This window comes from Fringilla coelebs, assembly GCF_963513975.1.
Source record: "Fringilla coelebs genome assembly, chromosome: 9".
In the NCBI taxonomy this organism is placed as follows: Eukaryota; Metazoa; Chordata; class Aves; order Passeriformes; family Fringillidae; genus Fringilla; species Fringilla coelebs.
The window spans coordinates 30,724,755-30,738,640 of NC_140067.1; the positions used below are offsets into that span (position 1 = coordinate 30,724,755).

The 13,886-nt window shown below is 45.5% G+C and overlaps 1 protein-coding gene across 3 annotated transcripts in view; it reads left to right on the plus strand.

The window, feature by feature from the left end:
* The window catches only part of MTA1 (metastasis associated 1), a 57,442-nt gene extending 44,426 nt beyond the window's left edge, over positions 1-13,016 (plus strand). For 2 of the 3 annotated variants that reach the window (XM_084211585.1, XM_084211586.1), the window contains 3 exons: positions 4,395-4,426; positions 7,238-7,389; positions 11,413-13,016. In XM_084211585.1, coding sequence (XP_084067711.1) covers positions 4,395-4,426; positions 7,238-7,389; positions 11,413-11,551 — 323 coding nt within the window. In that variant the 3' untranslated portion in view covers positions 11,552-13,016. The remainder of the gene's footprint in view (positions 1-4,394; positions 4,427-7,237; positions 7,390-11,412) is intronic. The other variant, XM_084211587.1, reaches the window with a different exon arrangement.
* Positions 13,017-13,886: the final 870 nt, after the last annotated feature.

Genomic DNA, 13,886 nt, shown 5'->3' on the forward strand with positions numbered 1-13,886 from the left:
AGTCACTGGTTGTGAAATTCTCTGCATTCGTTGTGATTGAAGATGTGCTTCTTAGTGCATCTTACATATTCTGTATGATGCTTCTTGTGGCTAAACAAAGTAGGAACCAAATGCCATCTGTGACTAATTGCTTGATAAAACAGTTTTTGTGTGCGGTGGATATGCAGAAGATTGGAGTTAGTAACTTTGAGTAAACACAAGTTTACTAACTCTGAGTTGTGTCCAGGCTGGAAGCTGGGCTACTCCTCCTCTTGGTACAAGGTCAGTTCTGTACAGACTTGTGTCAGACTGTGAAATGGGCTGTGAATCCCCAGCAGCAGGGTGTATGTTCAGGTGTGGAAAAGCACTGGGTGGTTTCTGAGCAAGCAGAAAGTTCTCCACGCTTCAGCAGCTTCTCGGAGCTTGCTGTAGTGACTTCATGGGAATATCCCTGTGCTGCAGCCTGCACTGGGCACACTGCTGAGGGTTTAGGCTCTCCTGCTTCTCCACGTGGCAGCTGTGTGTTGTGTGGTACTGGCAAAACAGCAGGCAGAGTGTGAGCAGTGGGGGTAGTTTTGGAATTGTGCCATCGAGGTGCTGAGTCGCAGGGGATGGGACTGGAGCAGCAAAGAGCATGTCTAGAGTCACATCCAGTGGGACCAATGTGCTGGTTTGCTTTCCATTGGGAAATTAGAGTCTCCCTTTCTCTCTGTGTTTTTGAGTGCCAGCAGTCCCCTACTCCCACAGAGTGCTCTTGGGGCAGTGCTGTAGTTGCTGCTGGAAGTTTAGGCATTCTCATTAAAAGTTTTTATTTTTTTTTTTTAACAAATCCAAAACCATGAGATGTAAATGTCATGAGATGTTGGAAAAGGTTGTTTGACTGAGAGGTGGTTTCCCCATCCTTGAAAGATAACACAAAGCTGCAAAGTAGCAGCAGTAGCAGACTTGTGTTGCTGTTTGATTGCAGTCCTTCCCCACCTGTATTTCTTTGGGACAAAGTCTGTTCAGCTGTAGCTTTGGTACTTCAGGAATGAAGGGATTATTAGGGCATAGTAACCTGCTGGACTGGTTTTCATCCAAAATCTCTGATTGTGCTTAGCTTGAGGAGCAGTTCTGAGGTCCTTGGCACTGAGCAGTGGGGAGCAGCCCTGCCCTGAGGGTGCCAGTTAATCTCTGTGCAGTGATCAGCTGTTTCACTGCCATGTCAGTAAGGTGTAGAATCGGCTGTGGCAAAGAACATTCATCATTCTCTGCAGCTATAGCTTCAGTTGACTTTGTCTGCATTTTATCCTCTGGGTCTTCCTCTTTATTTCAGTGTATAGAGGAGACTGGCAGGAGGAATTGGATGGCAAGAGATTTTGTACAGCTTTGGGTTCTTTTCAATGCTTTGGGAAAAAAACCCTAACATTTAGTCTGGAGTTTTCAGAATATATTTTAATTTCTGTGGCTGCAAAAGAGTGGAAGACCTGCTTAGTTTTGTCAGTGTATACCTTTACACTTTGTGGCTTTAGAAGTTTGGTCAGTCCTGAAAATACTTCCTTTATTGTTTGCATATTTTTCTGTCATTTGGAGGAGGTCGGTGTTGATGTGGATGTTGTGCAAATTCAAGCAGTTGGACCTTAGATATCATCAGAAGGAATAATCACATTTTCTACTCTGTGTCTTCTCTAGACATTCCTCCATAAAATATAGTCAGACTTTTTTTTTCCCTGGAGAGGAGCTGCCAGAACTGTTGTATTTTGCTCCTGATTTAAATTCTTACACTATCTTATTTTTAACCTGCTTGTGGATGCATGGAGAGACATCTCTCAAATCTTCATCTGTGAAAGTGGAGCAGGCACGTGGGGCAGGTGTGAGTCTGGCATGGTGAGTTCCCTGCCTGTGCCACCACTCCCCCACAGACACAGGATTGGTTTAGTTTTTAGAGCTGCCTGTCTCACAGGCTTCCTCTCTCACGCAGAAGCCACCAAAAACTTTTGGGTGAAAATCCATTGTTTCCAGTCCAGATGCATCCTGTTGACTTGCCAGCAGTTGCACAGTGGGTTACAGGTGTGCTGTCTCTGTGCCTCTCTTTGGTGGGGATTGTGCATAGAGGTTGCTCACTTAATAGCAGTGCTTTGGCTGTACTGTATATGCTCTTACTGTGATTTTTTTTTTTTTAATTGCAAACTGAATAAGGTCATTTAAGTGACTGTTTTCATTATTTCAGGCTCCAGTTATTGAAGTGTGACTAAAATGAAAATTCATGGGTTAATTCACCAATATTAATGTGCTAATTGATACCTTATTGCTGTGAAAGCAAGGATATAAATTGCATTGAAGCTGTAGCTTTGTTTTGAGTCCTATTTTATTTCAGCAAAAAGTTGTCATGAGCAGCTTTATCCTAGACATGGCAGTTTGGGAGGGCGGTGTGTTCCTGTTGTTAGCACTGCTTTTGTGCTGCTTGAGGGCTCAGAGCAAGCAGCAGTTCTGCTCAGCCTTTGCATCCCTCAGCTTCTCACCATGGAATGTTCTGGTTTAATTCTGGTGCTTGGAAATAGCAGTGTTTACTGTCTGTTGTACATCCAGCAATAGTCAGTGCAGCAGCAGCCACATATCAGGACAGTCTTTTCTGGCATCAAGGGCGTTCTTAACTACAAGAAAAGAACTGATCTGTAGTGTGGTTAAAAGAAAATATGTGGCTTCAATCCAGGGACTAGCATCAGTTGATTTACATCTCAGAGTTTCTGTGAATGGAGAAAACATAATCTTTCAGTTATGGAAGGGGGAAGAGAGTAACAAGTGCTGGAGCTTAGCTCTGAAGCTGACAGATTCTGGCTGCATCCTGCTGGCTGTGCTGTTTCCCAGCACCCGTGCAGCCCTTTGTCCGTCCGTCCATCCATCCCACACAGCTGCTCACAGCTGGGTTTTGGATGCCTTAGTTGCTCCCATGTAAAAACAAATTATTATCTGGTGCCTGCGCTGCCTTTGTCAACATCCAGAGGTTGTTACTGGCCTTCTTACTGGTGCCTGGTACATCTGTTCACCAGGCTTGATGGAAATATTTTTGGCAGCTATTTCTTCATCTCTGTGGATACTTAGGCACAAAAATGCAGCAAGAACTGAAGCCATGTGTTTTCCCATTTGAAGTAGCTAATAGCATAACATCTACACAGGATGGAAAATACACTTGATATAAACTGTTGATTCTAGTGTGGTATATCATGCTATACTCAGTGCTCTGAAAATGTCCCCTGCTTCACCCTCCTTGCTCCTGACACTACTGTGCCCTGTGTTTCCTGTTATACTTGATGCAAGAACAGTGTGTTTGGTTTTACCAACAAGAAACTTCCAGGAACCTGCTGGAATACAGACCATGAGCTGTGAAAGTTCATTCTTGCTGGTTTCTTTAAAAAGTTTTTAATCCCAGCTAACTCACTAGCAATGGCAGGGTTCAAAGATCCTATGAATGTGAAAGCAAACTCTGTACTGAGACCTTTTGCAGACAGCAATAGCATTTGCTGATGCCTGTCCTGTAGTACCTGTTGGATTTGTTGCACTGACATTTTGGTTCTCACCCAGAAGGGGCTGAGGAAGGTAGCTTGGTGCACAGATGATAATGAAGTGGTGTTTTCTGGGAATGTGCATCTAGTAAAACCGTGCTAGCAAACAGCTTTATTGGGTGTCCCAGTCCATTCTGTGCCAGGCCGTGCTGCCTTACAGCGAGATGCCTTTTCCTGAGATCCCAGGAGCTCTGTGAGTCCTGCAGGCTCCTGTGTGTGCTCAGTACAGCTGAGGGCAGTGTCAGGGGTACCTGACAGCACAGCAAAGCCTGGTCCCAGCGAGCCTGGGCTGTGTGTGCCTGGGAGGGGCTCTGTGGGAGCTCAGTGGCTGTGCTCTGTGCCTCAGGAGGTGTTTACTCGTGGCAGGTTCAGCAGATACACTCTGTTTGCTAGCAGCCTGTAGCTGACGTCTGAGCTGAGGAGTTCCCAGGGGACCCAAGGAGGATAAGGAAGATTCTGTTTGTTGCTGCCTTGACAGTGAATAATGCCTTCCACTTTCTCCTCCTTGACGTCAGTAATATTCCTCAGACTAAAGGAGAGTGTCAGATTTTTGCCCAGATGCACAGCAAGGCTGGGATCTGAAAGAGGAGTGTGCTTCTAGTGCTAGTGGGAAACAAGGTTTGAGTACATGGAGAAGGGACTGGGCGAGTGGAACGTGTTTGTGACTTGGGGCCTCTGCTCTTCAAACCACGTTGCCAAGGAAGCTTTTCTCAGCCACCCTTCCAGGAGGGCAGGAGTCAGTTCAGTAGGCAACTCTAGGCTGAGCAAAACAACACAGTTGTAATCGTAGCTGCGTGTGTTTTGATTTTGTACTTTTTTCTGTCTTGGAAAAGCAATGGTCTTACCAGCTCTATTCTCTTTCCTGTTTGTTAGGTCTGCCTAACCACGGACAAACCAGACAAATGGTAAGAGAATGTTCATTTAACCAAAACAGGGAAAAGAAGAATTATTAACCCACACTAGATAGAACACCCCATTAAACCGTAGTGCTTCACTTCCACCTTTGCTGTTTGCAGCTGGTCATAATTCCCAATTCACTGAAAAGGGAAAAAATATTGGTTTGGGGCATCAAAATCATCTTGGTGGTTAAATACAATTTAAACCTCAAATCTATCTACCTTTATATCTATAAATGAGATCCTGTTTTGAACAGAGCATTTTGGTTTTGCTCATGCAGAAACTGAGTGGCTGCTTACAGCAAAGTTCTGGGATGTGTTGCTAGGTGGAATGTGTTTCCCTGAAGGAGAAAGGTTTAAATGATGGAAGGATTTGTTTGGAAAACAGTTTCTTTTAATTTTTTTTAGCAAGTTGGTGTGCAAGTTACCTGCTGAGAATGCTTGTATTTTACGTTGGGTTTTTTTGTTTTGTTTTGTTTTGTTTTTTTTGAGTAAAAAATATTTGTAGCCGTTCATCTATTGTGCTGAGTTTAATCAAAGGACGGAAGCAAATAGCCAGTCTGATTGATGTGTCTCTGGCAGAATGCTTTCTCACTAAATTGTGAAGGGGCCAGTGCAAAGGCTGTGCATCCCTTTTCCCCCTTGCATGTGGCTTATGGGAAACAACTTCAAGCATACCTTTCCATCCCCCCCCAAATGATCTTCTGATGTTGATCTTGCCTCGTTAGCTGCAGTGCCACAGCACATTGTTGTCAGCAGGGTCCCTGTGGCACAGGCCAGGCAGCAGCAGGTGTGACTGATGGTCACTGCACAGCCATCACAGGCTTTATTGCACTGACAGTGTTTGGGGAAGCCAGAACTTGGGTGTGCCAGACTGCTTGGAATGACAGAGCATTCCTGTGGTTTCTTCCTCCATCTGAAGTGGTAAATTGTACTCCTCCATGAATTCAGCTTCATTCTGTGTCACTGAGAAGACTGGCTACTTGTTTGTGTCTGCTGAATAAACCAGTGCAGAGCAGAGGGAGAAATCTCTGATGACTTCATACTTTTTAGGTGTTTTAGTGTAAAACTCCCAGAACAGCCTTGATTTCTCGTTGCCTGATCAAGTGTGAATGAAAAAATAAAGGTCCTCATTTCAGGATGTATAATTTGAAATAGATTTCACCATGTAGGTAGAGAAAGGGCAGCCTGGAAGCACAGGGGTGCCCTTTCTAGGTATTTCCAGTAACTTTTTCTGGAGTTGTTCTCCTGTGTATCTTGCAAATGTGGAGAAAATATGCTTTGCAACCTTAATGAATGGATTTTCTTGGAGAAACCTGGAAGGGGTAAAAATGAAGCCATCAGAAAAGCTTTTATTTGAAACATTTTGCTTCACAAATGTCAAATCTAAAAGCAATTGTTGAAGTATTTCAGTGGTCTGCTGTGGTGCTGAAGTTGTCTTGTATAACATGGAGCTGGGCAACTAAGAAATTAAATTGTTATTTTACTTGTATGCAACACTTTTAAAGAGCTTAGGGTTTTAAAAGGTGGGGGGTTGGTTTGTTAGCTCTAAAGCCCTGATGCTCTACAGGAAGCAGATCTTGCTAGAGCAGTTGATTAAGGCTGGTCAAAAAATAAGTCATTATCATTTTCTGTTTTCTGCTCGGATACAAAATGAGATAGACGCAGGGGTTTGGGTTTTTCCCTTGGTTTTTAGGCTGAATTCTTCCCTTTCTAAGTCAAAGTGTTAAAATTCAGTTAGTTATTGTAATGACCTGACACTAAAGGATTTGAAGTCCCCATGTCCCCGCCATTCCTTTTGAGATGGGTCTCCCAGGGCAGACGTCCCTCACACAGATGCTCAGTTTCCCATTCCATGGGACATGTGGGGCGATGGTCTGACCTCGCATGATGGCCTGTGACATACACAATTGAATTGATACCAGGGTGTTTTCTGACCAGCTTTAATTCATGCATATCAAATTTTCTGGGCCTTCATTTTGCATCTTTCCCAGCTGCTCAGTGTTACTGATTTCAGTGGGATTTCTCAATGTGCTGATCAGCAGGAAGAGGGGCAGCAGCACTGGACTTCAGTGATCAAGGACAGCTGCATTTGAGAAGCTTAACACTTTGCTCCTTTTCATCTGCACCTCTCTTAATAACAGCTCATGTTTTTCCAGCTGAGTGTAAGGGGCTTACTGTGAGTCTGGAAAATGATGCCTGTGTTGATTGGCAAAGCAATTGTGTTGTTATGGGAAGTCTGTGGTGTGCAATACTAAAAGGGTTTTATCGTGAAAGCTGCCAAGCTTTGTAGTACTACATTTGTTTTCAACAAGGTATTTAATTCTATACTATCCTCATTAAATATTGACCTTCCTAGAACAAAAAGGACGTGGGTAAGTTTGGTACTCCAGAATAACTGTAAATTCTGATTCTTGTATCTGATTTGCTCTGTAGCTAGATTTCCTTCCCTGAAATCAATAGTTGTTCTAGATTTATGGTAGTAGCTGAAATCTAAGTCTGCTGCTCAATCTTTTGAACTTGATGTCATCTTTCAGAGACAAGCCACAAATTATTGGTAATGCCTTCCATTTATTATTTGTCCTGTCGCTGAAGTATTGCTGTCCTATTGCATATTGAAGGCGCCTGACTTGTACTGCTTGTGAACAATTGCTTATGTGTGAATTCTGTGTTCAGTCCTGGGCCAGAGGGGGAGGTATTTACCTTAAACTCTCAGCAAGCCATACAAAAACTTTAATTCTCTTTTCCTTTGAGTGCTTAGCAGATGTTGCTGCAGGTTTGTTGCAGGCCATAACTGTGCTGTTTTATGTATCACGTTAGGGACCAAGCCGAAACTTGCTGCTCAATGGGAAATCATACCCAACAAAAGTCCGATTAATTCGTGGTGGATCCATGCCTCCAGTGAAAAGGAGGAGGATGAACTGGATTGATGCACCAGATGATGTTTTTTACATGGCCACTGAAGAAACCAGGTAGGAAATGGGGTGTTTCAGAGGATTTAAGGGGATGCTGTTGTTTTGTGGGTGCTGCAGCTGGCGTTGAGCTTAGAGGGGGATCTTGTCAGCAGGTCTGATGCTACAAACTGAATGCAGAGACCAGAGCCAGTGCTGAGGTGGGTAAAGGGTGGGAAATAATCATGCACTTACATTCCAGAGAAAGCAGATTCTTGTTCTTCTTCCAGAGCAGTTGCTGTAGGAGATGGATGCAAAGGAGAGGAAGGCTGAGGTGGGAATTCACCTGGTTCAGACCCATCACTGCCCTCGCAGGTTCCATCTCAGTGGGACAGGATAGGGCCCTCCTGGCTCACGGGTGACACTGAGGAGCAGAGCCTCCCCTCCACAGAGCTCTGCATGTCCTCTTGCATGCTCAACTCTGGCATTACCCCTCAGGACATCTCCACGTGTGTCTGGGTCCTGGAACCCGCAAGTGACAGAGGGTTTCCATGGGCTGAGCTGACTCATTTTTCAGTGATTTGCATTTGCCACCAGTAGCAGTGAGATTTAGTCCCACAATGTCCATCTTCCTCCTTTGGTGGTACTGCTTCTGCTAGTCCTAATTCTTCTTGTTAATCTGCCCACAGGATAAAAATAGTAGAAGAAACTTTCCTTGTGTGAGTTTCGCTTCAGACTGTTTACAGACTGCTGACAGAGTGATAGAAGCTATGTGACCCAGTCCCTTAGGCAAAGTTCCCAGTACTGGTATTCCTAGGATGGGAGTGTTGCTTCTGGGTGTGATGAGAAGGTAGAGAAATTGGCTTGTGTGGTTTCCTCCCAAGAACTTGATGCCTTTCTTCTGGGTAACCTTGGTGAAGGTCAGGGCAAAGCTGCAGCCCTGCTTTCCAGCCCTCTCTGACAGCAGAGATGCTGTCTGGCTTCTGTCTTGGTCTGAAGCCTGGAGTTATCAACACTTGCACTATCAGTGAGTGCTCCAACAGCAGAGAAGCACTTACCTTTCCCTCCACTTGCAGAGATGGACCTGGGAATTACTGGGTGTCTGAACCCTTCAAGTGACTGAGGAGGTTTAGAGTTTTAATGCTTTGTCTCTTCTGGTCCTACTAAATTTGGCACTGCTCTGAGTCTTCATTTGTTCAGCACAAAGGTCATAGTCAGGAATCCTGGCATCTCCAAACTTCACTTTAACCTGCAAAGCATTTCAAATGTCCAGGAACTGTTCTGTGGGCCTAGTACCAAAGATGGGCTTTGTAGAATAGGTGATATTGGTAACATTCAAGTTACTAACCAGTGATCTATTTGATGGTCAGTTTTCAGTGCAGGAAACACCTTGTTGGAGCTCAGAAGACACATGAAATGAATTTCCTTGTCAGACTTGTTCCTATGGACACCTTTAATGCAACTGTGCATTTCACACCAGCTCATATCTTTGCCATGTCTTTCCCTTCTCCTTTCTGTGCCTGCAGGATGCTGTGAAAGAAAGCAGTTATATATGGAATTGAAAATAAAGTGAGAGAGGGATTTAATTTTCAGGGGAAGCAATTTTCTTATTACTGCTGTCACTCTGATAAAGAGGTACTGGGTTGCTGTTGCAGCTCTCAGATTCATGTGCCATTGTGGGCTCAGGGCATACAGACCTTAGATCCAGGGTATGCACTCTTAGATGCTCAAGGCTTGTTTCATAATCCTACATCTGGGGAGCTCTTCTTGGCATCTTCACCATCCAAGGCACTGAAATACACCAGGTGCATGGTGGCAGCGTGCCAGTGCAAGGTCCTGCCCTTTGACCTGGACAGAGCTGTGACAGTGTTCATCCAGTGTGGTGTTGGTTGTGACAACAATTTACTGCAGACACAGAATCCTCTGCTCAAACAGAACCACTGGCAGGGGCAGGAAGGATCAGTCCCGCAGCAACCAGCACAACTCTTATGAAAGTTGTGGTGATTGACATCAGCTCAGTAAGATCCTATCACTTCCATTTAAAAATAGAGAGAGAAAGAAAAGGAAAAAAACCACCCAGGCTTCTTTGTCTGACAGCCATGCTGCTTAGCTGACTGATGAGTGGTGAAAGGAGATTTTTGGCAGGCTGTGAAGAGCAGGGAAGCCTGAGCGATGGAGCATTGTCAGTGGCACGGGTTTTCTGTTGGGCATTTCACCTCTTAACTTTTCCCTGAACCATCTGCTGCATTCCAGTGTCAGGAATGTAAGACTTGTTTGTGAGCTCTGAAACAATTTGAGCTTTGTGTTGGCTCCGTAGCAATCAATCTAGCTGCAATATCTGCATATTGTCCTCCAGCTGAGGGTCAGGCAGTGTTTTCAGTCACAGCAAGTAGGTTTCCCTGAAGTTTTACATGCTCCCCCTCTCCCCTTTTTGTGTAGCTCTGTTGAGAACACAACAGAGATGCTGGAAAACTCCATGCTCTGAAGGAGCAGTTTGAAAAGTTGGTCGAGTGAAAGGAATAAGTTTTGAATTGAAGGCTCCCATTGAGGAGCTTGGCATTTATAACTCAGGCAAGGGGAGGCAGCAGTGGCCTGATCAGAATCCAGAATGCTGCAGGACGTGTTTCTGATGGAGCACACACGGGTGCTGCAAGGAGCTCTGCTGGCTGAAGGTGGATCATCTGCAGTCAAACATCTTGGAAAAGTCATTATATCAAGATTTATTTTTTCCCTCCCCCACCACCTCTTTGCCAGCTTGTTTTCACCTCTCCTTACCCTGTGGCCTTTTAGTTTTAGAAGCTGCTGGAGAAATGGGGACACTGGGCAAACAAAAAAATGTGTCTGTGTAAGTGCAGCAGCTTGTCCTGCTCAGTGGGCAAAAAAACCATGACCAAATCTGATAAGAAGTGATTCAAAGTCTTCAGCTGAAGTTGATGGTTTGTCAGTTCTGGTTGAGGATAAGGGAGGTATTTTGACCACTTTCTTCAGCAGCCATCACATCTTAAAGGCAGAAATCATAGCACAGTGATAGGCATCGGCTCAGTGAGAAGGTCTCTCTTCCACTGACAAATAAAGCAAACCAACCAGCCAAAACCACAACCAGCAAAGGGGGGTTTTGGCCCAGTAGTGTTCCCTAAATGACATTGGGGGTTAGGTGGCTGAAATGTGGGCTGTGGAGCCCTTCCTCTCTTGTCTCTCATGGTCAGCCAAAACCTTGTTCTGTCAGGAGCCTGTGAGGGAAGGCGGTGCTGCCTTGTCAGACCCTTCTTGTTGCCCCAGTTCCTGAGCTGAAGACTCATAGTGGCTACTGGTGGGCTACTCTTGTGAATATTTATTACTTTCCTTTCTGATCCCTATGTGCCTTTGACCACCACGACATCCTCTGTATAAAAGAATTCCTCATTTTAATTACACAGTACATTTTTCATTGTTGCTGCAATTTTGGGTTTGCATGGGGTTTTTTAATGATACTTCCTTTATCTCTGAGCCTGGTATTAAGAAAAAGAAACAAGCAATCATTCAGTATTTGTCTCTTCCTAACTTGCTTTGGTAATTTTAAAACTTTGGTGTTGTCTTTCTCTCCATATGGAAAACAGCTTCCTGCATCTGATAGGACTTGTTGCCAGTCTTGTACATATAGGGAAATCCTTAACCAAATCCAAGGTGTGAATATCACCCATCTCTGGGTTGGGCCCAGGCAGTGTGGGAGAAGCGAAGGGGAAGCACCCTGTTGGTGTTGCCTTGGCTTTGTAAACTTCCCCAGAGCTCCCTGCAGCACGTCCAACCGACCAAAATAAATTCAGAATAAATCAGAGGTGTGGAAACTGGCTGTCCTGACTGTTCAATGCTCTGTCACAGCAAGAGACCCTGGTCCTACCAGGCTAGACCAGAATGCCTTTGGCCCTACTGGGGAAGGATTCTGGAGCAGAGAGTGCAGTTTCCTCTTCACTGGGGGGTTTATAAATCAGAGAATGCGAGTTTCCCAGGGCAGCCAGGAGCCATTGTCAGCCAGCCCAGCAGGCGTCTGCAGGCCCCATCTGCCCCGGGGAGGGGAGCAGCCCCCGTGCCTGTGTAATCCCTGCCTTTCTCCCTTGCTGTCTGCAGGAAAATCCGCAAGCTGCTTTCCTCCTCGGAAGCCAAGCGAGCCGCCAGACGCCCTTACAAGCCGATTATCCTGCGGCCCATGCAGGCGGTGCAGCTCCGCCAGCCCATGAACGATGAGCCCATCATCATCGAGGATTAACGCCGGCAATCTCTCCTCCAGTATCTACTTGAGTTTCCATGGCTACAGCATTGAGCTAACTGTTGAAGAGAGGGAACTTTTGAGGAACTGTTTTGCATCTTTTAAACCCTTAAAAGGAACTCAGCCCTGCTCTGAGCCTCTGACCACAGACTGCTCTCTCTCTCTGTCTCTCTCTCTCTTGCACTCTCTCCTTCTCTCCTATCTTTTTTTCTTATTTTTTCCCTTTTTTTCCTTTTTTTTCTTTTTTTTTATTTTTAGTAGCCTCCTTTCCCTTTTGCTTCTACCCCTTTTGTAGAAGGGGGAGGGAAAGTAAGTTTAACTTATTAAGAGAATGTGGACTAGTACTTTTTAGCTTTGTTTCCTCTTCTGATGTACGAAGAGCTAGAACCTTTCATTTTGTGACTGAGCTATCGTTGCAAAGCCATTTTTATGAGGCTGTGTTGTAAGATTTTTCTTTTCTCTTTTTTTTTTTTTTAATTTCGTGGACGGTGCCATTTTTTTTATTTCATTTATATTATTTCTTTTGTAGATAACTTTCCAATCTTTAACTGATATTTGAAAATAGGAGCTGAAAGCCAGCCCCAGGTTCAGCCAGTTTTCTTTGGTCCTGTCCCTTCTGTTTTTTGGATCATTTTGCACAGCCAGTTGTGCTCATGCACAAGACATACCAACTCAGGCTGAGAAAGGAGTGAGCTAAGAACTGAAGAACCTTGCAGAACATTACACTAACGTTGTGTGCAGTGGAGCCAGGCTGCCAGAATTAGGTGTCCTTACTCTAGTTGCTCTCTGGGGGATGTGGCCTGTGGCATTTCTCCCAGTAACCAGCATTTGCGTGCTGCCTTCTCTGTGACATCTGGGATCCTATGTGCTGTTAGGCCACCAAGAGCCAGCAGTGGGCCCAGCAAGTGTAATGAATTGCTTTGCTCTGGCTCCAAGAGTCAAGTACACCAATGCCCAGGGACATTTTGCTTAGAACTCTGAACCTGTTTGTGCATCAGTGCTTTTGGACACGTTTCCCAGGATGAGACCTGGCTTCTCTTTAATTGCGTTACTGTATGTTTCCCATTTTGAAGGGACTTTAAATTACAGCTGGGTTTTCATTTGAACACATTGTGTCTGAATTTAAGTGGTTTTTTCCCCCCTTGACATTTCTTGTGTTTGAGGTTTCTTGCATCTCTTCAACTTCTTATGTATTTGCAAGTCTGTATCATTTCTTTTTCATATGTCTTCTCACGGCAGTGCATTTGCTGGATGCCCTGCTCGGTTTTGAAAGGATGTAAACTATCATTTGCAACTTGTGCTGATCTGTACATGTACCTGCCTCAAGCAGACACAGCATGTAATAGCCCCCGAGTCATTCCATATGTGTCAGCGGTGAGATGAGCCAAAGTTGTATTTGGGTTATCACAGTCCAACCGTGATTCTGTGCAACTCTGTTAACCCGCCGGGTTAGACGGAAAGGAATCCCCACAAAATGAAAACAATTCAGTTAACTTTACTTAATAAACCTGGAAAGTGAGCTTTTGTGAAACATCTGCTTTTTGTCTCTTCTGAAACGGCCGCCCTTGCTCGGGTCCTGCATGCCTGGGGCACACAGCCCTGCGCCCTCCGTCCCAGCCCTGGGCCGGCACTACAGGGCAAGAGTCCGAGTCACTCATAGTTTGATTCCTCTCCTGTGCGGTTTAAACATTTCCTTACACTTCAGAGGCATCTCCCTCCTCCTCCTCAAACAAGCAGCAGATGCAGGCTGGCCTCTGAATGAGCCCTTTGTCCACAGCAGCTCCTGGTCCTGCTGCTCCGGGCCTGCCTCTGGCGTGTGGCAGAGGGACATCCCTGGGGTCAGCAGCACAACCCGTGGGCAGTTCCGAGCTCTGCGCTGCTCTGTCCTCTCAGATGAGCAGCACGGGCTCAGTGTTTGCTGCTCAGGAGTGCTGAGATTCACCTCTGCACCCTGGCAGGTCTCAGTGTATCCTGTGCTGCAGGTCAGGCTTTCCTGTCCTCAAAAGTGAGACAAGACAGCCATTCCTGAAGGAGATGCTACTCAGGAAGGGCACAAAAGCCCGGGGCTGTGAGCAGCACCGGTGACCATTGGTAGTTTTACTTTGTCACCATCCATCCTTAGGTACAGATTAACCCTCTGTACGTGAGAAACACCGGCTGCAGGAGGGTTTTGTAACACTTCTGTCTCTGTGAGGGCAATTGCTCTTGTGGATTCCTTCCAGTAGTAAAAGAAAATCTGAACACACCACGTTGGAAAACCCTGTGTCCGAGTTGGCCCCCGCAGTGCCGGGGCTGGGGCAGCTCGGGCAGCCCGGGGTGCCGGGGCTGCTGCTGT